Below are 26,891 nucleotides of genomic sequence, written 5' to 3' on the forward strand. Positions count from 1 at the left end.
GAAGGGGGGTGGAAGATGGGAGGGGACATGGGAAGGGGGGTGGAAGGATAGAGGGGACATGGGAAGGGGGGTGGAAGATGGGAGGGGACATGGGAAGGGGGGTGGAAGGATAGAGGGGACATGGGAAGGGGGTGGAAGGTTAGAGGGGACATGGGAAGGGGGGGTGGAAGGTTAGAGGGGACATGGGAAGGGGGGTGGAAGGTTAGAGGGGACATGGGAAGGGGGTGGAAGGTTAGAGGGGACATGGGAAGGGGGTGGAAGGTTAGAGGGGACAGGGGAAGGGGGGTGGAAGGTTAGAGGGGACAGGGGAAGGGGGGTGGAAGGTTGGAAGGTTAGAGGTGACATGAGAAGGGGGTGGAAGGTTAGAGGGGTCATGGGAAGGGGGGTGGAAGATGGGAGGGGACATGGGAAGGATGGTGGCAGGTTAGAGGGGACATGTGAAGGGGGGTGGAAGGTTAGAGCGGACATGGGAAGGGGGTGGAAGATGGGAGGGGACATGGGAAGGGGGGTGGAAGATGGGAGGGGACATGGGAAGGGGGGTGGAAGGTTAGAGGGGACATGGGAAGGGGGGTGGAAGGTTAGAGGGGACATGGGAAGGGGGGTGGAAGGTTAGAGGGGTCATGGGAAGGGGGGTGGACGGTTAGAGGGGACATGGGAAGGGGGGGTGGAAGGTTAGAGGGGACATGGGAAGGGGGGTGGAAGGTTAGAGGGGACATGGGAAGGGGGGTGGAAGGTTAGAGGGGTCATGGGAAGGGTGGCGGAAGGTTAGAGGGGACATTAGAAGGGGGGTGGAAGGTTAGAGGGGACATGGGAAGGGGGGTGGAAGGATAGAGGGGACATGGGAAGGGGGGTGGAAGGTTAGAGGGGTCATGGGAAGGATGGTGGAAGGTTAGAGGGGACATGGGAAGGGGGGTGGAAGGTTAGAGGGGTCATGGGAAGGGGGGTGGAAGGTTAGAGGGGTCATGGGAAGGGGGGTGGAAGGTTAGAGGGGACATGGGAAGGGGGTGGAATATGGGAGGGGCCATGGGAAGGGGGGTGGAAGGTTAGAGGGGTCATGGGAAGGGGGGTGGAAGGTTAGAGGGGACATGGGAAGGGGGGTGGAAGGTTAGAGGGGACATGGGAAGGGGGGTGGAAGGTTAGAGGGGACATGGGAAGGGGGGTGGAAGGTTAGAGGGGTCATGGGAAGAGTGGTGGAAGGTTAGAGGGGTCATGGAAAGGGGGGTGGAATGTTAGAGGGGTCATGGGAAGGGGGGGTGGAAGGTTAGAGGGGACATGGGAAGTGGGGTGGAAGGTTAGAGGGGACAGGGGAAGGGGGGTGGAAGGTTGGAAGGTTAGAGGTGACATGAGAAGGGGGTGGAAGGTTAGAGGGGTCATGGGAAGGGGGGTGGAAGATGGGAGGGGACATGGGAAGGATGGTGGCAGGTTAGAGGGGACATGGGAAGGGGGGTGGAAGGTTAGAGGGGACATGGGAAGGGGGTGGAAGATGGGAGGGGACATGGGAAGGGTGGTGGAAGATGGGAGGGGACATGGGAAGGGGGGTGGAAGGATAGAGGGGACATGGGAAGGGGGTGGAAGGTTAGAGGGGACATGGGAAGGGGGTGGAAGGTTAGAGGGGACATGGGAAGGGGGGTGGAAGATGGGAGGGGACATGGGAAGGGGGGTGGAAGGATAGAGGGGACATGGGAAGGGGGGTGGAAGATGGGAGGGGACATGGGAGGGGGGGTGGAAGGATAGAGGGGACATGGGAAGGGGGTGGAAGGTTAGAGGGGACATGGGAAGGGGGGGTGGAAGGTTAGAGGGGACATGGGAAGGGGGGTGGAAGGTTAGAGGGGACATGGGAAGGGGGTGGAAGGTTAGAGGGGACATGGGAAGGGGGTGGAAGGTTAGAGGGGACATGGGAAGGGTGGTGGAAGATGGGAGGGGACATGGGAAGGGGGGTGGAAGGATAGAGGGGACATGGGAAGGGGGTGGAAGGTTAGAGGGGACATGGGAAGGGGGGTGGAAGATGGGAGGGGACATGGGAAGGGGGGTGGAAGGATAGAGGGGACATGGGAAGGGGGGTGGAAGATGGGAGGGGACATGGGAAGGGGGGTGGAAGGATAGAGGGGACATGGGAAGGGGGTGGAAGGTTAGAGGGGACATGGGAAGGGGGGTGGAAGATGGGAGGGGACATGGGAAGGGGGGTGGAAGGATAGAGGGGACATGGGAAGGGGGGTGGAAGATGGGAGGGGACATGGGAAGGGGGGTGGAAGGATAGAGGGGACATGGGAAGGGGGTGGAAGGTTAGAGGGGACATGGGAAGGGGGGTGGAAGGATAGAGGGGACATGGGAAGGGGGTGGAAGGTTAGAGGGGACATGGGAAGGGGGGGTGGAAGGTTAGAGGGGACATGGGAAGGGGGGTGGAAGGTTAGAGGGGACATGGGAAGGGGGGTGGAAGGTTAGAGGGGACATGGGAAGGGGGTGGAAGGTTAGAGGGGACATGGGAAGGGGGTGGAAGGTTAGAGGGGACATGGGAAGGGTGGTGGAAGTTTAGAGGGGTCATGGGAAGGGTGGTGGAAGTTTAGAGGGGACATGGGAAGGGGGGTGGAAGGTTAGAGGGGACATGGGAAGGGGGGTGGAAGGTTAGAGGGGATATGGGAAGGGGGTGGAAGGTTAGAGGGGACATGGGAAGGGTGGTGGTAGTTTAGAGGGGTCATGGGAGGGGGGGTGGAAGGATAGAGGGGACATGGGAAGGGGGTGGAAGGTTAGAGGGGACATGGGAAGGGGGTGGAAGGTTAGAGGGGACATGGGAAGGGTGGTGGAAGTTTAGAGGGGTCATGGGAAGGGTGGTGGAAGTTTAGAGGGGACATGGGAAGGGGGGTGGAATGTTAGAGGGGTCATGGAAAGGGGCGTGGAAGGTTAGAGGGGACATGGGAAGGGGGGTGGAATATGGGAGGGGCCATGGGAAGGGTTATAGAGCACACTGTGGCTCCTGCTCTGGGGTTTCAGAGCACACAGTGGCCCGTGTCTTGAATTATATGTGTAGAACCGTTCCTATTCTTGAGTTTTACTTAAGAGATGTTGCATACTTGATTTGCTGATAAGCATATATCTTTCAAACTGTCCCTCACAGACACTCCCATCTGAGGCAAATAGGTGATTGCAAAATTTCAGTTTGCACAAGGAAATCTGAACATCAAAATTAGCTTGGCACTCTCTAGCACTTGGCCAGCGTTTAGCTTTGGATCACGAAAATCCATTGCGCTGGGAATATTCTCCTTTATTCTCGAGGACCCTGGCAATTGCCTTCCAAGTTGGTGCTGCCAGAAGCTTGAATCTGAGCTGCTGAGTTCCAGTCAGCTGTTTTCCACCAAGAATAGTGTGATGAGAAAGGAATGTGTGGCAGTCTCTATATGAGGTAGCCAATTATCCCAGGGTCATTCCACTTTCCAGCATCAGCCACAATTCCATCCTTGCAGTGTTTTGGAGAGTCTCCATTGTTGCCACTGAGCTTTATCAGACTGAGCTGCAATCCAGGCTAATCGCCACCAGATGGTGGTGTTTACTGCAAATGGGGTTTTGACTTTCAGCACTGGCACACTGTCATAAACCCAGTCTGACTCATGTCCGTTTTCTCACAGACAAGCCAGAAATTTGTTTTTTGTCTAATTCATTGGGGTAAGAGAGGAAATCTTTTGCTTATTCCCCTACAGGTGTCAACTTCACAAGGCCTCAGTATAATGTGTTCAAATACAGAGTGAAGCTTTCTGTATTCCTCAATTAAAAGTAAAGCTCCCTCTACACTGTCCCCCCCATCAAACATTCCCAGGGACAGGGACAGCTCGGGGTTAGATACAGAGTAAAGCTCCCTCTACACTGTCCCCCATCAAACACTCCCAGGACAGGGACAGCACGGGGTTAGATACAGAGTAAAGCTCCCTCTACACTGTCCTCCCATCAAACACTCCCAGGGACAGGGACAGCACGGGGTTAGATACAGAGTAAAGCTCCCTCTACACTGTCCCCCCATCAAACACTCCCAGGGACAGGGACAGCTCGGGGTTAGATACAGAGTAAAGCTCTTTCTACACTGTCCCTCCATCAAACACTCCCAGGGACAGGGACAGCACAGGGTTAGATACAGAGCAAAGCTCCCTCTATACTGTCCCCCCATCAAACACTCCCAGGACAAGGACAGCACGGGGTTAGATACAGAGTAAAGCTACCTCTACACTCTCCCCATCAAACACTCCCAGGACAAGGACAGCACAGGGTTAGATACAGAGTAAAGCTCTCTCTACACTGCTCCCCCATCAAACATTCCCAGGACAGGGACAGCACGGGGTTAGATACAGAGTAAAGCTCCCTCTACACTCTCCCCATCAAACACTCCCAGGACAAGGACAGCACAGGGTTAGATACAGAGTAAAGCTCTCTCTACACTGCTCCCCCATCAAACATTCCCAGGACAGGGACAGCACGGGGTTAGATACAGAGTAAAGCTACCTCTACACTCTCCCCATCAAACACTCCCAGGACAAGGACAGCACAGGGTTAGATACAGAGTAAAGCTCTCTCTACACTGCTCCCCCATCAAACATTCCCAGGACAGGGACAGCACGGGGTTAGATACAGAGTAAAGCTCCCTCTACACTCTCCCCATCAAACACTCCCAGGACAAGGACAGCACAGGGTTAGATACAGAGTAAAGCTCCCTCTACACTCTCCCCATCAAACACTCCCAGGACAAGGACAGCACAGGGTTAGATACAGAGTAAAGCTCTCTCTACACTGCTCCCCCATCAAACACTCCCAGGACAGGGACAGCACGGGGTTAGATACAGAGTAAAGCTGCCTCTACACTGTCCCCCCATCAAACACTCCCAGGACAAGGACAGCACAGGGTTAGATACAGAGTAAAGCTCTCTCTACACTGTTCCCCCATCAAACACTCCCAGGACAGATACAGTTGTGGTTTAGATACAGCACAAAGCTCCTTTCAAAGTGTCCTTGTCAAACACTCCCAGACATGTGTAACAGTATCTGATCTGTCAGGGAAGTAGTGGCATCGTGGCAATGTCAATGATTAGTAATCCAGAACCCCAGGCTAATGTTCTGGGTTTGATGCCCCCATGACAGATGGTACCATTTGAGCTGAAGAAAGTTCTGAAATGAGTACCCAGCCTGATTGCAACTGGGTAATCATATTTGATTGTTGTAAAAATTCATTCATGTCCATTAGGGAAGGAAATATGCTGTCCTAGCCAGATTTGGCCTCCATGTGACTCTAAATGCACAGCAAGGTGGGTGATGTTTAACTGCTACCTGGGTTAGTAGAGACAGAGTCACAGAGGGCAACAGCATGGAAACAGACCCTTTGGCCCCGTGTGGCCTTACTGCCCAGTCTTCACAATTTAATCAAGTCCCAGTTGCCTGCGTTTGGTCCATATCCCTCCATACCTATCTCCTCCATGTACCTGTTTAAATGTTTGTCAAATGACAAACCTGTACTCACCTCCAGCACTACCTCTGTCAGCCTGTTCCAGACACTCACCACCCCATGCGAAACAATGTTCTCGAACCTTTTTGTAGCTCTCCTCTCTCACCTTAAACCTATGCCATCTAGTTTTAGACTCCTGTACCATGGGATAAAGCTGTTGGCTAAATTTGCCGCTCATGATTTTATAAATCTCTGTACGGTCACTCCTCAGTCTCCCATGCTCTCAGCTTACACAGTCTCTCCTTAGAACTTGAACCTTCCAATCCAGGTAACATCCTAGTAAATCCTTTCTGCAGTCTTTCTAGTGTAATACTATCTTTCCAATTGGAGGGTGACAGACCTGGATGCAGTACTCCGAATGTCTTGTACAGCTACACTAACTGCAATGGACAATAAATGTAGGTACCACCAATGCCGACATTCTATGAAAGATTTTTTAAAAACTCCAGTTTAATTCAGAGTAGATGTATATCATGGGAACATAACAATTTGTGTTTTTTTTTAAACATTTAATCCTTGTGTATTCTGTCACCCAGTGGCACCTGGATATTAATTTCCATGTGGCTGATTACTGAGTTACTGAAATGGATTATTGCACATGTGCGATATCTTGAGTGATTTGTTCGGAATTTGGGAATGTATTGTTCATTTTATTGCATGTATATAAAAGAATAGCTAATGATGTAAGTTCAGAGTAAATGGTGAGAGACAATAGAGATGTTGCTGCACAATCTCTGCCTGAATTGCCAGATCAATACTAACTCAGTGAGTCTGCATCCAAACCTCACTCTGATGATATCCAGGGTAGCCGCGACAATGCCTCTACACATATCTGAGCAAGGTAATGCATGCAGTCAGCTCACCACAATTCCTAGTCCTGCCACCATTTTCAGGAGCTCAGTAGCAGTTTAGAGGATGTGTTGCTGTGTCCTGCACCCAAGGATGCAGACTCCTATCCCAATGGGTTTATATCGCATGAGGTGTTTGAACTTTCAGCTTCATTTCTTTATTTTCTGCTTGAACTTAAGAAGGTCTCCAATATGTAATTTTTAACTTTATTTTGTATGTTTTCCCCTATACTATAACTACTGCAATGTTTAACTCTTTCTGCCTTGTTCTTATGATTTTGTATCCAGACACTTGGACCGAGAAGGTGCCTTGTGTGGAGACATTATACACTTTTCACTCTGCGCCTATACTTTGGTACTTGAGTACACATGATAATAAAATCAAAACCAAAAATTAGGACATCAAATGTCAAGGGGCAGAAGGAAAGATTGTGTTTTGGCAGCAGAGAGTGACCCTGCAATTTAATCCCAGGATATTGCTGATGGAAGAGTTTAGGATTAATTTCATGATGTAATTAATTCTCATTGATTGCGTTTCAATGGAGACATCAGCCTGCCTTTATCAGGTGGTGATGCACTTCTGCTCACAAGCTCAGTTTGCTCATTTGTAACAGCTTTTGAAATAGACCCTGTGGACTGTTGCTGCATCATGAAGGTAAAGTAAGTAAATAGATTCTGTTTGCCGTAAAATAGACTGTTTGCAGTGAGTCAGGACTGAACGGCCTTGCCACCACCTTGTTTTTGACATCATTCTGTCAAAGAGCCAGTTTTATTTATTAACACTGTTTAAGAGGGGCAGTAAAGACAAGCCAGGGAACTATAGACCAGTGAGTCTGACCTCGGTGGTGGGCAAGTTGTTGGAGAGAATCCTGAGGGACAGGATGTACATGTATTTGGAAAGGCAAGGACTGATTAGAGATAGTCAACATGGCTTTGTGCGTGGGAAATCATGTCTCACAAACTTGATTGAGTTTTTTGAAGAAGTAACAAAGAAGATTGATGAGGGCAGAGCAGTAGATGTGATCTATATGGACTTCAGTAAGGCGTTCGACAAGGTTCCCCATGGGAGACTGATTAGCAAGGTTAGATCTCATGGAATACAGGGAGAACTAGCCATTTGGATACAGAACTGGCTCAAAGGGAGAAGACAGAGGGTGGTGGTGGAGGGTTGTTTTTCAGACTGGAGGCCCGTGACCAGTGGAGTGCCACAAGGATCGGTGCTGAGTTCACTACTTTTTGTCATTTATATAAATGATTTGGATACGAGCATAAGAGGTACAGTTAGTAAGTTTGCAGATGACACCAAAATTGGAGGTGTAGTGGACAGCGAAGAGGGTTACCTCAGATTACAACAGGATCAGGACCAGATGGGCCAATGGGCTGAGAAGTGGCAGATGGAGTTTAATTCAGATAAATGCGAGGTGCTGCATTTTGGGAAAGCAAATCTTAGCAGGACGTACACACTTAATGGTAAGGTCCTAGGGAGTGTTGCTGAACAAAGAGACCTTGGAGTGCAGGTTCATAGCTCCTTGAAAGTGGAGTCACAAGTAGATAGGATAGTGAAGAGAGTTTTTCTTATGCTTTCCTTTATTGGTCAGAGTATTGAGTGCAGGAGTTGGGAGGTCATGTTGCGGCTGTACAGACATTGGTTCGGCCACTTATGGAATATTGCGTGCAATTCTGGTCTCCTTCCTATCGGAAAGATGTTGTGAAACTTGAAAGGGTTCAGAAAAGATTTACAAGGATGTTGCCAGGGTTGGAGGATCTGAGCTACGGGGAGAGGCTGAACAGGTTGGGGCTGTTTTCCCTGGAGCGTCAGAGGCTGAGGGGTGACCTTATAGAGGTTTATAAAATTATGAGGGGCATGGATAGGATAAATAGGCAAAGTCTTTTCCCTGGGTCGGGGAGTCCAGAACTAGAGGGGCATAGGTTTAGGGTGAGAGGGGAAAGATATAAAAGAGACCTAAGAGGCAACTTTTTCACCCAGAGGGTGGTAGGTGTATGGAATGAGCTGCCAGAGGAAGTGGTGGAGGCTGGTACAATTACAACATTTAAGAGGCATTTGGATGGGTATATGAATAGGAAGGGTTTGGAGGGATATGGGCCGGATGCTGGCAGGTGGGACTAGATTGGGTTGGGATATCTGGTCAGCATGGACGGGTTGGACCGAAGGGTCTGATTCCATGCTGTACACTTCTATGACTCTACAACTTGCACCAGTGCTCAGATTTCAACAGCAGCTTCTTGATTCATGAACCTCGTACCTGAGAAGACTCCATGTTCTTGATCCATTTCAGAGCCTGACCTTGGGGGTCCACCATCAGAGGCCACCTGGGGAAAGCAAGGACAGGTCAAGGTGGGTATTTGATTCATTTCGATCAGTTCCCAATGATTTTAGCCACTCTTTGCCATCACAACCCTTTACGTAAAGAAACTTGCTCAAATCTCATGACCTTGCACAAACTGCATTCTGGCTGGCGTTACATAGATGCAAATTTCTAATTATTGCTGCCATGGTGACAGATCAGAAACCTGAAGCTCCATGCACTTTTAATTCTGCAATGTGTTTTTTTTAAACATAAGTAACTGAGACAAAACAAGACTGCATGTGTAAATTCAGGGCTGTCTGGCCAAGGGCCCTGGAGAACCCAGGGAATGTCATACCTGTAAACTGTCAAGGGGATGTAAGAGGAAAAGATAAAGCAGAGGCTGGCTACTGTCCCCCTCTTGACTGAAAGCCACCTCTTGCAGACATTCTTTGCGTTTTACCCTTCCAGGAATATAGAAAAGATGGGGTTGAAAACGGACTGACATTCTGGTCTGTGTGTGCTAGTGGAAGAAGGCTAGCTCATGAACTGAGGTTTGTGTGTTCTGGCCATGTACTGAGAAGGTCACAGTTAAAACACCAGCTGCTCCCACAGTCCATACACACCAATCAGCAGGTCAACACTGACCTCACTGCCGTGCACGTTCCCATCAAACACTCCCAGGGACAGGGACAGCATGGGGTTAGATACAGAGTAAAGCTCCCTCTACACTGTCCCCCATCAAACACTCCCAGGGACAGGGACAGCACGGGGTTAGATACAGAGTAAAGCTCCCTCTACACTGTCCCCCCATCAAACACTCCCAGGGACAGGGACAGCTCGGGGTTAGATACAGAGTAAAGCTCCCTCTACACTGTCCCCATCAAACACTCTCAGGACAGGGACAGCACAGGGTTAGATACAGAGTAAAGCTCCCTCTACACTGTCCCCCATCAAACACTCCCAGGGACAGGGACAGCACGGGGTTAGAGACAGAGTAAAGCTCTCTCTACACTGTCCCCCCATCAAACACTCCCAGGGACAGGGACAGCACAGGGTTAGAGACAGAGTAAAGCTCCCTCTACACTGTCCCCCAACAAACACTCCCAGGACAGGGACAGCACAGGGTTAGATACAGAGTAAAGCTCCCTCTACACTGTCCCCCCACCAAACACTCCCAGGACAGGGACAGCACAGCGCTAGATACAGAGTAAAGCTCTCTCTACACTGTCCCCCCATCAAACACTCCCAGGGACAGGGACAGCACGGGGTTAGATACAGAGTAAAGCTCCCTCTACACTGTCCCCCCATCAAACACTCCCAGGGACAGGGACAGCACGGGGTTAGATACAGAGTAAAGCTCCCTCTGCACTGTTCCACCCATCAAACACTCCCAGGACAGGGACAGCACGGGGTTAGATACAGAGTAAAGCTCCCTCTACACTGTCCCCCCATCAAACACTCTCAGGACAGGGACAGCACGGGGTTAGATACAGAGTAAAGCTGCCTCTACACTATCCCCTCCTTCAAACACTCCTAGGGACAGGGACAGCACAGGGTTAGATACAGAGTAAAGCTCCATCTACACTGTCCCCTATCAAACACTCCCAGGGACAGGGACAGCACGGGGTTAGATTCAGAGTAAAGCTCTCTCTACACTGTCCCCCCATCAAACACCCCCAGGGACAGGGGCAGGGTTAGCACGGGGTAAGATACAGAGTAAAGCTGCCTCTACACTGTCCCCACATTCAGCACTCCCAGGGACAGGAACAGCACAGGGTTAGATACAGAATAAAGCTCCCTCTACACTGTCCCCACATCAAGCATTCCCAGGACAGGGACAGGAGAGAATTAGATACAGTGTAAAGCTCCTTCTACACACTCCCAGGCCAGCTACAGGGTTGGCCTTGGTGTTGTGGTATTATTGCTATGTTGGTAATATGCAGCCCTAGGTTATGTTCTGGGGATGAGGGTTCAGGTCTAACCACTGCAGACTGTGTTTCCTAAATTCAATCAAATCCTGAGTTAAACTGTGAAACCATCTCGTTCACTTGTGTCTTTTGGGAAATACTCGTGTTGTCCTTACTTGGTCTGGCCTCCATTTGATTACAGACCAACAGCAATGCGATTGCCTCTGAGTGGCTCCTGGAAATGGTCATTCAGATTTATTAGCTACCGGAAAGCCTCAGAAAAAGAGTTAAAGCTGACCAACCACCTAACCTTGTCCCAGGCACCAGAAACAATGGCAAACCCAGCTGGGCAAACTCCTGGTGAATAATTAAAGAGTTCACTGCAGGGTCAGGTTCCACAAATATCCTTATCCTCAGTGAGGGGGAGCTTAGCACATTACCTTATAAAAGACAAGGTTGAAGTACTCACAGCAATCGTTATCCAGAGGAGCTGAGTGGGTGATCTGGACTTTTCCAGAGACTCCCAGCATCATAGATGCCAGACTTAAGCCTTTCCAATTCACTCCACTTGACATTAAGAAGCAGCTGATAACACTGGATACTGCAAAGGCTATGGGTTACAGAGTCATGGAGATGTACAGCACGGAAACAGACCCTTCGGTCCAACTCGCCCATGCTGATCAGATATCCTAACCTCATCTAGTCCCATTTGCTAGCACCCGGCCCATATCCCTCCAAACCCTTCCTATTCATATACACATCCAAATGCCTCTTCAATGTTGTAATTGTACCAGCCTCCACCACATCCTCTGGCAGCTCATTCTATACACGTACCACCCTCTGGGTGAAAAAGTTGCCCCTTAGGTCTCTTTTATATCTTTCCCCTCTCACCCTAAACCTATGCCCTCTACTTCTGGACTCCCTGATCCCAGGGAAAAGACTTTGTCCTATTTACCCTATCCATACCCCTCATAAACCTCTATAAGGTCACCCCTCAGCCTCTGACGCTCCAGGGAAAACAGCCCCAGCCTGTTCAGCCTCTCCCTATAGCTCAAATCCTCTAACTCTGGCAACATCCTTGTAAATCTTTTCTGAACCCTTTCAAGTGTCACAACATCCTTCCTATAGCAGGACGACCGAAATTGCACATAATATTCCAGAAGTAGCCGAAACAATGTCCTGTATAGGCACAACATGACCTCCCAACTGCGATACTCAATGCTCTGACCAATAAAGGAAGGCATACTAAATGCCTTCTTCACTATCCTATCTACCTGCGAGTAGGAACATGCACTCCAAGGTCTCTTTGTTTAGCAACACTCCCCAGGCCCTTTCTGGCAATATTACTGAAGGTGTGCTCTGGAACATCCTGTGCTTGTCTATTACGGCAACAACACTGGCAGCCAGCCAACAATATGGAAAATTTCCCATACTGAACAAAAATGCAGGATAAATCTAAATCGGCCAATTACTCCCTGTCACCCTCCAACTGCGCATCAGTGCAGGTCACTTTACTCAGCAATAACCTACTCATTGACACCGGGCTGCGTTCCACTGAGGCCACTGAGCTCCTGACCTCGTTACGGCCTTGGTTCAAATGTGGTTTAAAGAGGTGAATTTCAGAAGTGAGGTTAGAGTGACTGCCCATAACATCAAGGCTGCATTCGACAGAGTGTGACATTAAGGAACCCAAGCAAAACTGGAACCAATGGGTATCAGGGGGTAAACTCTCCACTGCTTGGGGTCATATTTAACATAAAGGAAGATGGGTGTGGCTGTTGGTGGTCAATCATCTCAGCTCCTGGAACTTGTTGAAGGAACTCCCCAGGCTAGTTTCCTAGACCCAACCATCTTCGGCACTCCATCAAGGACATCTAGTTAGGTCAGAGGTCACAATGCTTGCTGATGATTGCACAATGTTCAACATCATTTGCAACTCCTCAGATAGTGATGCAGTCCATGTACAAATGCAGTAAGACCTGGAGAATATCCAGGCTTGGGTTAACAAGTGGCAAGAAACATTCACGTCACACAAATGCCAGGCAAAGACCAGAGTCATACAGTTACACAGCACAAAACAGATCCTTTGGTCCAACCAGCCTATGCCAAATATAATCCCAAACTAAACTGGTCCCACCAGTGTGCTCCTGGTCCATATACCTCCAAACCTTTCCTATCCATGTACTTATCCAAATGTCTTTCCTTGACATTCAATGAATCCCCATTATCAACATCCTGGGGGTTACCATTGACCAGAAACTCATAAACAGTGGTTACTAGAGCAAGTCAGAGGCTGGGAATCCTGCAGCGAGTAACTCACCTCCTGACTCCCCAAAGCTTGTCCATCATCGATAAGACACAAGTCAGGAGTGTGAAGGATACTCCCCACTTGCCCTGGATGGGTGCAGCTCCAACAGTGTGACACCATCCAGGACAAAGTGGCCAACTTGACTGGCGCCACATCCATAAACATTACTCCATCCAACACCAAGAACACTGTAGCAGTAGTGTGCACTGCAGAAATTCATCAAGGCTCTTTAAAGAACATCTTCTAAACATGACCACAACCATCTGGAAAAACAAGGCAGCCATGATGTGGAGATGCCGGTATTGGAATGGGGTGGACAAAGTCAGAAGTCACATGACACTAGGTTATAGTCCAACAGGTTTATTTGAAATCATAAGCCAGGTGATGAAGGAATAGTGCTCCAAAAGCTTGTGATTTCAAACAAACCTGTTGGACTATAACCTGATGTTATGTGACCTCTGACTTAGAAAACCAAGAGTAGCAGATACATGGGAACACCACCACCTCCATGTTCCCTTCCCAAACAGTCATGATTTACATAGAAATCTATTGCTGTCCTTCAGCATCACTGTGTCAAACTTCAGGAACTCCTTCCCTTACAGCATTGTGGTCTAACTATGTTAAATGGACTGCAGTAGTTCAAAAAGGCAGCTGTCGACCATCTTCCCCAGAGGCAGCTAGGGATGGACAGCAATTGTTTGCTCAACTAGCAGAGCCCACATCCTACGAATGAATTTTATTAAAAAACACTGGATTAGACATAGAGTACAGCACATTGACCCCATCAAACATTCCCAGGATAAATACAACCCAATATTAAATACAGAATGCTCTGAATTTGTTAAGGACAAATGCAATGCCCCCTCAGTATTGACTTTGTAACAGTGCAGTGCTCCCTCAGTACTGACCACCTGACTGTGCAATTGCCCCTTTGCCTTGGGTCGACATTGCTACATTAGCCTCTGCTCCCTATTCCAGTGGCGCATAACCCCACATACCTGTTGCCTCTGGTTACAATGACTCCATTCTCAGTGGAGAAGGCATCTGTTGGCAGGCCCTGGATATTCCAGTCTCGCACTGTAGTGGGATTCGAGAGGAAGTTTGCAAATGCAAAGTCAGGTGAACAGGGAACAGCCCGTTGGTTGATCTGTAAGAGAATGTGACTGCAGCATAATCAATCCACGACATCAGGAAGCTGTAGTCTGCTAGTGTGACAGTGGGGACACTGGCCATCTCAACTGCAAGGTTATCGAGCTGTAAATGTTAACAGGATGAAGGATGACTGAGAGAGAGGTGAGGTGGTCCTGCAAAGGGAAGATGCAGGAATATTGATTTTGACAAGGTACACCTGAGGAAGGAGGGAGAACATTGAATGGTGTCCGTAAACAGTTTGATGCTTCCTCATGAATGGAAATGATCTCATTCCCCCTTCCACTTCTACAATCAAATGGAGACCAGAGGATACAAAAACATCAACCTGTACAGACCTCTAGGACCCCAGAAGACACCTGCCATTGATCCAATAACCTGGAGATACCAGTCACTAATACCCAGGAGACACTGATCCAAAAACACAAATTGCTGGGAAAACGCAGCAGGTCCAGCAGCATTGGTGCACAGTTTAGCTCCAAAGATCCTGTCAGACCTGCTGAGCTTTCCCAAATATTTCTGAGTCTGATTTCTAGCATCCAGAGTTACTTTGCGTTTTTTTAGAAGATACTAATTACTGACTCAATAACCCACAGATATTGGTCACTGATAATCCAGAGATAGAGCCCCTGACCCAATAATCCAGAGATATCCATCACTGATAATCCAGAGATAGAGCCCCTGACCCAATGATCCAGAGATATCTATTACTGATAATCCAGAGATAGAGCCCCTGACCCAATAATCCAGAGATATCCATCACTGATAATCCAGAGATAGAGCCCCTGACCCAATAATCCAGAGATATCCATCACTGATAATCCAGAGATAGAGCCCCATACCCAATAATCCAGAGATATCTATTACTGATAATCCAGAGATAGAGCCCCTGACCCAATAATCCAGAGATATCCATCACTGATAATCCAGAGATAGAGCCCCTGACCCAATAATCCAGAGATATCTATTACTGATAATCCAGAGATAGAGCCCCTGACCCAATAATCCAGAGATATCCATTACTGATAATCCAGAGATAGAGCCCCTGACCCAATAATCCAGAGATATCTATTACTGATAATCCAGAGATAGAGCCCCTGACCCAATAATCCAGAGATATCTATTACTGATAATCCAGAGATAGAGCCCCTGACCCAATAATCCAGAGATATCCATCACTGATAATCCAGAGATAGAGCCCCTGACCCAATAATCCAGAGATATCCATCACTGATAATCCAGAGATAGAGCCCCTGACCCAATAATGCAGAGATATCCATCACTGATAATCCAGAGATAGAGCCCCGGACCCAATAATCCAGAGATATCTATTACTGATAATCCAGAGATAGAGCCCCGGACCCAATAATGCAGAGATATCCATCACTGATAATCCAGAGATAGAGCCCCTGACCCAATAATGCAGAGATATCCATCACTGATAATCCAGAGATAGAGCCCCGGACCCAATAATCCAGAGATATCTATTACTGATAATCCAGAGATAGAGCCCCTGACCCAATAATCCAGAGATATCTATTACTGATAATCCAGAGATAGAGCCCCTGACCCAATAATCCAGAGATATCTATTACTGATAATCCAGAGATAGAGCCCCTGACCCAATAATCCAGAGATATCTATTACTGATAATCCAGAGATAGAGCCCCTGACCCAATAATCCAGAGATATCTATTACTGATAATCCAGAGATAGAGCCCCTGACCCAATAATCCAGAGATATCTATTACTGATAATCCAGAGATAGAGCCCCTGACCCAATAATCCAGAGATATCTATTACTGATAATCCAGAGATAGAGCCCCTGACCCGATAATCCAGAGATAGAGCCCCTGACCCAATAATCCAGAGATATCTATTACTGATAATCCAGAGATAGAGCCCCTGACCCAATAATCCAGAGATATCTATTACTGATAATCCAGAGATAGAGCTCCTGACCCAATAATCCAGAGATATCCATCACTGATAATCCAGAGATAGAGCCCCGGACCCAATAATCCAGAGATATCTATTACTGATAATCCAGAGATAGAGCCCCTGACCCAATAATCCAGAGATATCTATTACTGATAATCCAGAGATAGAGCCCCTGACCCAATAATCCAGAGATATCCATCACTGATAATCCAGAGATAGAGCTCCTGACCCAATAATCCAGAGATATCCATCACTGATAATCCAGAGATAGAGCTCCTGACCCAATAATCCAGAGATATCTATTACTGATAATCCAGAGATAGAGCCCCTGACCCAATAATCCAGAGATATCTATTACTGATAATCCAGAGATAGAGCCCCTGACCCAATAATCCAGAGATATCCATCACTGATAATCCAGAGATAGAGCTCCTGACCCAATAATCCAGAGATATCCATCACTGATAATCCAGAGATAGAGCTCCTGACCCAATAATCCAGAGATATCTATTACTGATAATCCAGAGATAGAGCCCCTGACCCAATAATTCAGAGATATCTATTACTGATAATCCAGAGATAGAGCCCCTGACCCAATAATCCAGAGATATCCATCACTGATAATCCAGAGATAGAGCCCCTGACCCAATAATCCAGAGATATCTATTACTGATAATCCAGAGATAGAGCTCCTGACCCAATAATCCAGAGATATCTATTACTGATAATCCAGAGATAGAGCCGCTGACCCAATAATCCAGAGATATCTATTACTGATGATCCAGAGATAGAGCCCCTGACCCAATAATCCAGAGATATCTATTACTGATAATCCAGAGATAGAGCCCCTGACCCAATAATCCAGAGATATCTATTACTGATAATCCAGAGATAGAGCCCCGGACCCAATAATCCAGAGATATCCATCACTGATAATCCAGAGATAGAGCCCCTGACCCAATAATGCAGAGATATCTATTACTGATAATCCAGAGATAGAGCCCCTGACCCAATAATGCAGAGATATCTATTACTGATAATCCAGAGATAGAGCTCCTGACCCAATAACCTAGAAATATTGGTTACTGATAATTCAGATACCTAACATTGACCCAATATCCCAGAGATATCCATCACTGATAATCCAGATACCAAACACTAATCGAATAAACCAGATATGCTGTTCATGAAAAACCAGGAGGTAGGGGTTGCTAACAACCCAGGGGGACCAGTCACTGACTCAATAGCTCAGATATACTGGATTGATTTCACATTGACACTGGAGATGTATTGCCCAGACACAAGACAATTTACAGCTAAAACTTACCTCCTTCATCCAGATGACACTGACAATATCATCACGATAGTTCGATAGGAATGGGCCCATGTATGAGAGGAAGGCCGAGGCCAACAGGCAGTCTCCAACCAAGTAACCCATATCCGATTCCAGTCCCTGGCAGTAAACAGAAAATGTCATGTCAGCACTGACCACACAATGGTGAACAATCATGTTAAAACCATAACAGTACAATTTGAAGTGAATGTAAAGTGTAGTTATTTCCAGGAAATGTCTCCATGTCACCCTGTTTCCTAGCATCAGTTGAGCAACAGTGAGATAAACATTTTGTTTGTAAATAGATTTTACCATGGCCTACCCAATGCCATTAAGCAGCAGAATATGACTTCAGGGCCCCTGCACCATTCTCCATCTGTGTTGCCACCTCCAGTCCCTGAACCCATGCACACACCAGGGCCAATCCGGATACCCAGATAGGCAAAGGAAGTTCTGGCTGCCCTGGCCTTGGCTGCTGTACTGCAGTTGCTTTTAGCTATTCAGATCCTTTTAGAAACACATATAATGGCTGTAGATGACTCTGGGTTCTGAAGGAGCGTCTCAGTAGATGTCCAACCTGATGCTCCAGCAAGCAACCCCCATGTTACTGGAGGTGACGGCAGCTCAGGGGCACAGCTACTGCTGCAGTGAAGCCTGGTAGAAGGAGCAGAGACCATGGTGATCCCGCCGAGTCTGTCAGCCCAGGTTAAGGCTGTATCTCTGCAAGGATTTGAGTGTCCTAGGCCAGCAACAACGCTGGCTGCCACCAAGTTGACTGCAGCCTATCACCTTTCTCTCAAGTTCCCTCTTAGCTGCCGCTTGAATGTATCAATAACAATCTGTCATTTAAACAGCTTGTAATGATTGGTAGAGTGATGCCACATTCAGCAAGAAAAGACTTTTTGTAAGCTGCAGGTTGAGACAATAAGCAATATCCCCCTCCACACCATCCCCACTATTAACTAACTGATCATGGCTGGATCATCTCAAGGTGAAGCCTCATTCAGATAAGGCCAGCGCTTTCACAAATCACAAAGGCTCACTCTCCATTCACGTGTGAAGACCGACTGAGTCAATGGCCATGATCTTGGCTGCTGCAGCAGTTCCCCAATCAGCAGCTGCCTAGACAGAATACAGACAGTCATGTCTGCCACCACTCGGGGCAGTCTGCTCACTCACTGCCTGCTTAATGACACAGGACATCAAAGCCTACCCCAGTCAAAGAGGTTCCACAAATGCCACACACCCTCTTGTATCTTTTACAGTTGCTCGTTCTGCACTAGCTCAGCAAGTCGTAAAGATCAGAGCTTGATCCAGACCTGACTTGATACCCTGCTATTAAGTAATATCCAGCAGCTTTTCCATGCTCAGCTGCGAGCTCAGGGTAATGAAACCATTTGTCGTGACTCCAGTCTGGGCTGACAGTGAGTGATTCAGCAGAGAGCAGAGTTGGGAGCATCAGACCCTCCTGATATTATTACTCAGAGCCACAGTGGTTTACCAGGAATCATTTAAGAAGCTCTCTACTCCTTTCAGTTTAGTACCAGTTCTGGCTGAGTTTTGATATTCTTTATAAAGTCACAGTAAAATTTGTCATAAATGGTTAATCTTTTACCCTCAGTCTAGTCCCTGCTAGCTAGACTTTTCTATGTCTCAGCTGCATTCTAAACTCTCCCTAAGCTCTTGTTATCTGCATTCAATCACATTCCCCCCTTAGCTGGTCCTCAATGCACTACCTTTGAAAATCTTCATTCTTTACAGATTTCTCTGTAGCCTTGCTCTCTAACTTGGGAAGCTCTACACGTCATGAGATGTCCTTGAGTTTTCCTACTCTACACAGTGCCCTCTGCCTCAACCTCACCATCACTCACCCTGGCCCCTCACTCTGGAACATCCCCCTTAAATATCTTGGTTTTGCTGTCTCTTTCTCTCTCTTCTATCTTGGAAGACGCCCTTCAAGAGCAACCTCTATGGTCACCCTACGCCTCTCCTTGTTACTGTTTGCTACCTTTCTTTTTTTTTGCCTGTCTCCCGTTACCCTTGAGAAAGTGGTAGCGAGCTTCCTTCTTCAACTGCTGTAGTCTATGTGCTGCAGGTAGACCCACAATGCCCTTAGGGAGAGAATTTCTTACCCTCAAGGTGATATGTGGAGGTGGTCTCCTAGCTCAATCCCAATAAAAGCAAGGGGTGTGTGTGTGCATGCGTGAGTGCGTGTATGTGTGCAGTTGTGTGTGCACGCATGTGTGTGTGTGCGCGTGCATGTGTGGATGTGTGTTTGCACATGAGTATGTGCATGTGTGTGTATGCACACGTGAATGTATATATATGTACATGTGTGCGTATATATGTGTGTATGAGAGTGCGTGTGTGTGCATGTCTGAATATGTGTGTTCGTATATGTGTGTGCATGTGTACAAGCACACATGTGGATGCGTGTGTGTATGTGTTTGTGCCTACATGTGTATATGTTTGTGTATGTGTATGTCTGTGTGTGTGTGTTTGTGTGAGAGAGAGAGAGACCGTTGCTGCATGTGACCCTCACCTTGACCGTCTGTTCCCAGCGTACTTTCTCTGCGGCTAGACCGGATAGCAGCTTATCTGCACGATCCATTTTGATCTCCATCTCCTCTGATCTTTTCCTCAGTTCTTCTTTTTGAGCCAGCTTTTCATCGTACTGTTTCTTCAGCGTATCCAGCTTCTCAGCCACCTGGTACAGGAAAAGGAAAAGGGCACTGAAAAATATCTCTGGCTCCTAGCATCCACCAGAGCCAAGGCTTGTGCATGTGCACATTTTACAATGTACTACATTTGAAGAAACTACAGTACCAGAAGAGACAATTCCTACACATCCGCTCAGTCCTAAAGTCCTCTTTTCTCTGTATCTCTCACACCTCTTCCCAGTTCCCTTTTAAATTTGGTGGGACAGTAGTTCTTCCACTGTCATCTCAAGCTCTGGCTGCTGCTATTTACAGAGTCATAGTTCTCTCTCTAGCATAGAGAAAAGCTCTTTAGTGTATCGAGTCTATGCCAGCCAAAATCAAGCACTAATTACTTTAATCCCATTTTCCAGCACTTGGCCCATAGCTTTGCATGCAAGTGCACTTCTAAATACTCCTTCATGTTATGAGAGTTTCTGCCTTATGGGAAATGATTTCCAGATTCCCACCACCCTCTCAGGGAAGCCATTTTCCAAACATCCTCCCTAAATCTACTGCCCCTTCCCTTAAATCCATGCCCACTGGTCATTAGTGGCTCTATCAAGGGTAAAAGTTCCTTCCTGTATACCCCTCTTATAATTTTATATATCTCAATCATGTCTTCCCTCAGTCTCCTCTGATATAAGAAAACCAACCCCAGTGTATCCAATCTCTCTGCAGAACTAAAACTTACCAATCCAGGTAACGTGCTGGTAAATATCCACTGCACCCTCCCCAGTACTATCACATCCCTTCCAAAATGTGGATTTCAGTGCTGCAGACAATACTTAACTGTGACCTCACCAACGTTTTATACACTTCCAGCATCTCCTCTCTGCTCTTGGCTAATAAAGGGAATGATCCCAAATACCTTCCTAATCAGTTTATCTACCCATTCCACCACTATAAGGTTACTGTGGACATGCACAATAAGATCCCTCTGATGTTCCCCACGGTTCTACTGTACATCATGTATTCCATAGAATCATAGAGATGTACAGCACAGAACAGACCCTTCGGTCCAACCTGTCTATGCCGACCAGATATCTCAACCCAATCTAGTCCCACCTGCCAGCACCCGGCCCATATCCCTCCAAACCCTTCCTATTCATATACCCATCCAAATGCCTCTTAAATGTTGTAATTGTACCAGCCTCCACCACTTCCTCTGGCAGCTCATTCCATACACGTACCACCCTCTGGGTGAAAAAGTTGCCCCTTAGGTCTCTTTTATATCTTTCCCCTCTCACCCTAAACCTACGCCCCTCTACTTCTGGACTCCCTGACCCCAGGGAAAAGACTTTGTCTATTTACCCTATTCATGCCCCAAATTATTTTGTAAACCTCTATAAGGTCACCCCTCAGCCTCCGACGCTCCAGGGAAAATGGCCCCAGCCTATTCAACCTCTCTCTATAGCTCAAATCCTCCAACCCTGGTAACATCCTTGTAAATCTTTTCTGAACCCTTTCATGTTTCACAACATCTTTCCGATAGGAAGGAGACCAGAATTGCACACAATATTCCAACAGTGGCCTAACCAATGTCCTGTACAGCCGCAACATGATCTCCCAACTCCTGTACTCAATCCTCTGACCAATAAAGGGAAGCATACCAAATGCCTTCTTCACTATCCTATCTACCTGCGACTCCACTTTCAAGGAGCTATGAACCTGCGACTCCAAGGTCTCCTTGTTCAGCAACACTCCCTAGGACCTTACCATTAAGTGTATAAGTCCTGCTAAGATTTGCTTTCCCAAAATGCAGCACCTTGCATTTATCTAAATTAAACTCCATCTGCCACTTTTCAGCCCACTGGCCCATCTGATCCAGATCCCGTTGTAATCTGAGGTAACCCTCTTTGCTGTCCACTATACCTCCAATTTTGGTGTCATCTGCAAACTCACTAACTTTACCTCTTATGCTCACATCCAAATCATTTATATAAATGATGAAAAGTAGTGGACCCAGCACTGATCCTTGTGGCACTCCACTGGTCACAGGCCTCCAGTCAGAAACACAACCCTCCACCACTTAATCGTCCAGTATTCACTATACCTACCAGCCTTTCCTTTCACTCTAACAGGAATTACAGAATTACACTGCCTCGATTGTCCTTCCCAAGAGCATCACTTCACACTTATCTGGATTGAATTCCACTTGTCACACAGCATATCTGAGCAGCCCACCTAGATCCCCCTGTTCTCCAAGCTAGTTACCACCATACTCATTTTTGGATCATCTATGAACTTACTGATCAATCCGCCTACATTCAAGTCCACATTATTTATATATACTGCAAACAGCAAGGTCCCTAATGCTGATCCCTGTCCCTTTACAGTTTTTGGATGAGTGCTGAATATATCTGGAGACAATGGCTTTTGCAGGAAATCTGCTTTCTAAACACAAAGGAAAGCAGGTAGGGTTAAATGCTCAGGCAGAGACTGCTTGGATGGTCAGACAAAGTATCATGCACTTATAACTCACTCACAGCTCCCTACTGTTCTCATCAAGCTAAAGTACACATTAGCAATGGGGAAAGGCCACTAATGAGCCTGCATCCTCATTAGAGATTAATCACTGCCCCTCAACCCATCATTTAATCCCTTCACAGAGACGGCTTCAGCCAATTTATAACATTCCTGCAAATAATCCTCTCTGGCAACTACATTCCCTGCTCTGTCACACCTTTTGACGGGAATGTTTGGTCACTTACTCAAAACAATCTTTAACATGCATCCTCTGGTCCCAGAATTTGCCCAGCGAAAGTTGACAATGCATACTCTGTGATTGTGAATGACACAATCAGGTCACCTTGAAGCCTCCTTAGTTTTCACTGACTGCAGTGCTGCCCGTAGGCCTCTGCCTGCAATTGTCCTTTGACCAGCAGTTGCAAAGGCACACGAGCGTCAGAGTGTGACACGTTGTGACAATATCACTGCCTTCATTTGCAGCAGAACCCCAGAACACCATGCAATGGCGTCACTGAGGCAGAGACTGAAAACATATCAGGTCAGCAATTTGGAACCATGGAGAATATTCGAAGCGATTGGGGTTGTTCTCCTTGAAACAGAGTTCTCAAGTGGAGATTTAATCGATGCATTTCAAACCACAAAGGGTTTTGATGGAGGGAATACGGGGAAACAACAGCAGGAATGTCAGTAACCAGAAGGACACAGATTAAAGGGTAACTGGCGAAAGAATAAGAGTTTGAAATGATTGACACCCAGCTTCAGTTTAAACATTCACACCCTCCACCACCAACACTCAGTAGGAACAGTGTGCACCATCAATAAGATGCACTGTAGTAACTCACCAAGGCTCCTTAAACCTTCCACAACCCAGTATCACTATCGCCTGGGACAAGGGCAGCAGATACATGGGAGCACCACCACCAGCAAATTCCCCTCTGAGCCACATGCTTTCCTGACTTACCACTCTTTCATTCCTCCCAGATCAAAATCCCAGAATTCTCTGACAACACTGTGGGTGTACCTGCACCCAGTAAACAGCAGTGGTTCCAGAAGGCAAGAAACTAGGGATGGGTAACAATGCTGGTGATGCCCATATCCCATGAAAAACTTCTTTAAAATAATTAGTTCACAACAAATGATGATCTGGAATGTGTTGCTTGTAATGGCAGTGGAAGCAGAATTACTAGTAACCTGTGAGTCAAAGTGAATTAATTACACAGTCTTAGAGATGTACACCACAGAAACAGACCATTCAGTCCAACCCATCCATGCTGACCCAGATATCCTAACCTAATCTAGTCCCCCCTGCCAGCACCCGGCCCATATCCCTCCAAACCCTTCCTACTCATATACCCATCCAGATGCCTCTTAAATGCTGTAATTGTACCAGCCTCCACCACTTCCTCTGGCAGCTCATTCCATACATGTACCACCCTCTGTGTGAAAAAGTTGCCCCATTGGTCTCTTTTATATCTTTCCCCTCTCACCAAAAACCTATATCCCTCTAGTTCTGGACTCCCCGACTCCAGGGAAAAGACTTTGGATGTAGGTTTGCTCGCTGAGCTGGAAGGCTCATTTCCAGACTATTCGTCACCCTACTAGGTAACATCTTCAGTGGGCCTCCGGGCGAAGCACTGCTGATAACTCCTGTTTTCTATTTATATGTTTGGGATTCTTTAAGTTGGTGATGTCATTTCCTGTTGTGATGTAATTTCCTGTTCTTTTTGTCAGGGGGTGGTAGATGGGGTCTAACTCGATTTGTTTGTTGAGAGAGTTCCAGTTGGAATGCCACACTTCTAGGAATTCTCATGCGTGTCTCTGTTTGGCTTGTCCAAGGATGGATGTATTGTCCCAGTTGAAGTGGTGTCCTTCCTTACGTGTATGTGAGGATTCTAGTGAGAGAGGGTCATGTCATTTTGTGGCAAGTTGATGATCATGTGTCCTGGTGGCTCGTTTTTTGCCTGTTTGTTCAATGTAGTGTTTGCACAGTATTTTGAAAATGACATTAGTTTTACTTGTTGTCTATATAGGGTTTTTCATGTTCATTAGCTGCTGTTTTAGTGTGTAGGTGGGTTTGTGGGCTACCATGATGCCAGTGGGTCTGAGTAGTCTGGTAGTCATTTCTGCCAAATATTGAACCACAGAAGCGATCATCCCAACACCCACAAACGAAGCTGCATCAGAACATTATTTCAACGAGCCAATACACACTGCAGCACAGAGGAACTATGCAGAGCAGAGGAAAATCACCTCTACTATGTATTCAAAAAGAATGGGTACCCAATGAACACAGTCCACCGATTTCTCAGCAACAAACCCAAACAAGCAGACAAAACACATCCAGAAACCTTAGCCACTCTCCCCTACATCAAAGACATCTTGGAAATGACTACCAGACTACTCAGACCCACTGGCATCATGGTCGCCCACAAACCCACCTACACACTAAAACAGCAGCTAATGAACATGAAAAACCCTATATAGACAACAAGCAAAACTAGTGTCATTTTCAAAATACTGTGCAAACACTACATTGAACAAACAGGCAGAAAACTGCCACCAGGATACATGATCATCAACTTGCCACAAAATGACATGACCCTCTCTCACTAGTATCATCACATACACGTAAGGAAGGACACCACTTCAACTGGGACAATACATCCATCCTCGGACAAGCCAAACAGAGACACGCATGAGAATTCCTAGAAGCGTGGCATTCCAACTGGAACTCTCTCAACAAACACATCGAGTTAGACCCCATCTACCACCCCCTGAGAAAAAGAGCAGGAAATGACATTGCCACAGGAAATGACATCACCAACCCAAAGAAACCCAAACATATAAATAGAAAGCAGGAGTTATCAGCAGTGCTTCGCCCGGAGGCCCACTGAAGATGTCCCCTAGTAGTGTGATGAAATGTTTGGAAATGAACCGTCCAGCTCATCGAGCAAACCTATATCCAGAACTTCGACCTGAGCTACAAATCTTCTCAAATCTCAGAAAAGATCTTATCTATTTATTCTATCCATGCCCCTCATGAGTTTATAAAACTCTGCAAGGTCAACTTTTAGCCTCCGATGCTCCAGGGAAAACAGCCACAGCCTCTCCTTGTAGCTCAGATCCTCCAACCCTGGCAACATCCTTGTAAATCTTTTCTGAACCCTTTCATGTTTCACAACATCCTTCCAATAGGAAGGAGACCAGAATTGAATGCAATATTCCAAAAGTGGCCTAACCAATGTCCTGTACAGCTGCAACATAACCTCCCAACTCCTGTATTCAATGCTCTGACCAATAAAGAAAAGCATACCAAATGCCTTCTTCACTATCCTATCTACCTGCGACCGTACTTTCAAGGAGCTATGAACCTGCACTCCAAGGTCTCTTTGTTCAGCAACACTCCCTAGGACCTTACCATTAAGTGTATAAGTCCTGCTAAGATTTGTCTTTCCAAAATGCAGCACCTCGCATTTATCTGAATTAAACTCCATCTGCCACTTCTCAGCCCATTGGCCCATCTGATCAAGATCCTGTTGTAATCTGATGTAACCCTCTTCGCTGTCCACTACACCTCCAATTTTGGTGTCATCGGCAAACTTATTAACCATACCTCTTATGCTCACGTCCAAATCATTTATGTAAATGAGGAAAAGTAGAGGGCCCAGCACCAATCCTTGTGGCACTCCACTGGTCACAGGCCACCAGTCTGAAAAACAACCCTCCACCACCACCCTCTGTCTTCTACCTTTGAGCCAGTTCTATATCCAAATGGCTAGTTCTCCCTGTATTCCATGAGATCTAACCTTGCTAATCAGTCTCCCATGGGGAACCTTGTCAAACGCCTTACTGAAGTCCATATAGATCACATCTACTGCTCTGCCCTCATCAATCTTCTTTGTTGCTTCTCAAAAAATCTCAATCAAGTTCATAAGACATGATTTTCCACGCACAAACCCATGCTGACTATCCCTAATCAATCCTTGCCTTTCTAAATACATGTACATCCTGTCTCTCAGGATTCCCTCCAACAACTTGCCCACCACTGACGTCAGGCTCACTATTCTATAGTTCCTGGCTTTTCCTTACCACCTTTCTTAAATAGTGGCACCATGTTAGCTAGCCTCCAGTCTTCTGGCACTTCACCTGTGACTATCGATGATACAAATATCTCAGCAAGGGGCCTAAGCAATCACTTCCCTAGCTTCCCACAGAGTTCTCGGGTGCTGTTCTTGAATTCTTGAAAAGCCATGGGGAATATGGAGCAGGAATAAGGAAGCTCACTCAAAGCTTGTTGATTCTATGAGTGATGTTATTGACATGTGGGCACAATGCCATTTTAATGCAATCCCTTGACTTAATATTCATAGTTTGATGAGAAAGATGATAAAAAATTCAGGGAAGCAAACTGCAACATGAGTGGCCCAAAGCTGGCTTAGGGATGAGGAT

At 47.0% G+C, this 26,891-nt stretch overlaps 1 protein-coding gene across 1 annotated transcript in view; it reads right to left on the reverse strand.

The window, feature by feature from the left end:
• dnah2 (dynein, axonemal, heavy chain 2) overlaps positions 1-26,891 on the reverse strand; it is a 330,858-nt gene that overhangs the window by 76,361 nt on the left and 227,606 nt on the right. Inside the window, exons 66-69 of the mRNA XM_072591365.1 lie at positions 19,817-19,981; positions 17,269-17,394; positions 13,850-13,998; positions 8,592-8,658 (exon numbers count right to left, since the gene is read on the reverse strand). Of these exons, the coding sequence (XP_072447466.1) occupies positions 8,592-8,658; positions 13,850-13,998; positions 17,269-17,394; positions 19,817-19,981 (507 nt within the window). The remainder of the gene's footprint in view (positions 1-8,591; positions 8,659-13,849; positions 13,999-17,268; positions 17,395-19,816; positions 19,982-26,891) is intronic.

Source organism: Chiloscyllium punctatum, chromosome 21 (genome assembly GCF_047496795.1).
Source record: "Chiloscyllium punctatum isolate Juve2018m chromosome 21, sChiPun1.3, whole genome shotgun sequence".
NCBI classification, from domain to species: domain Eukaryota; kingdom Metazoa; phylum Chordata; class Chondrichthyes; order Orectolobiformes; family Hemiscylliidae; genus Chiloscyllium; species Chiloscyllium punctatum.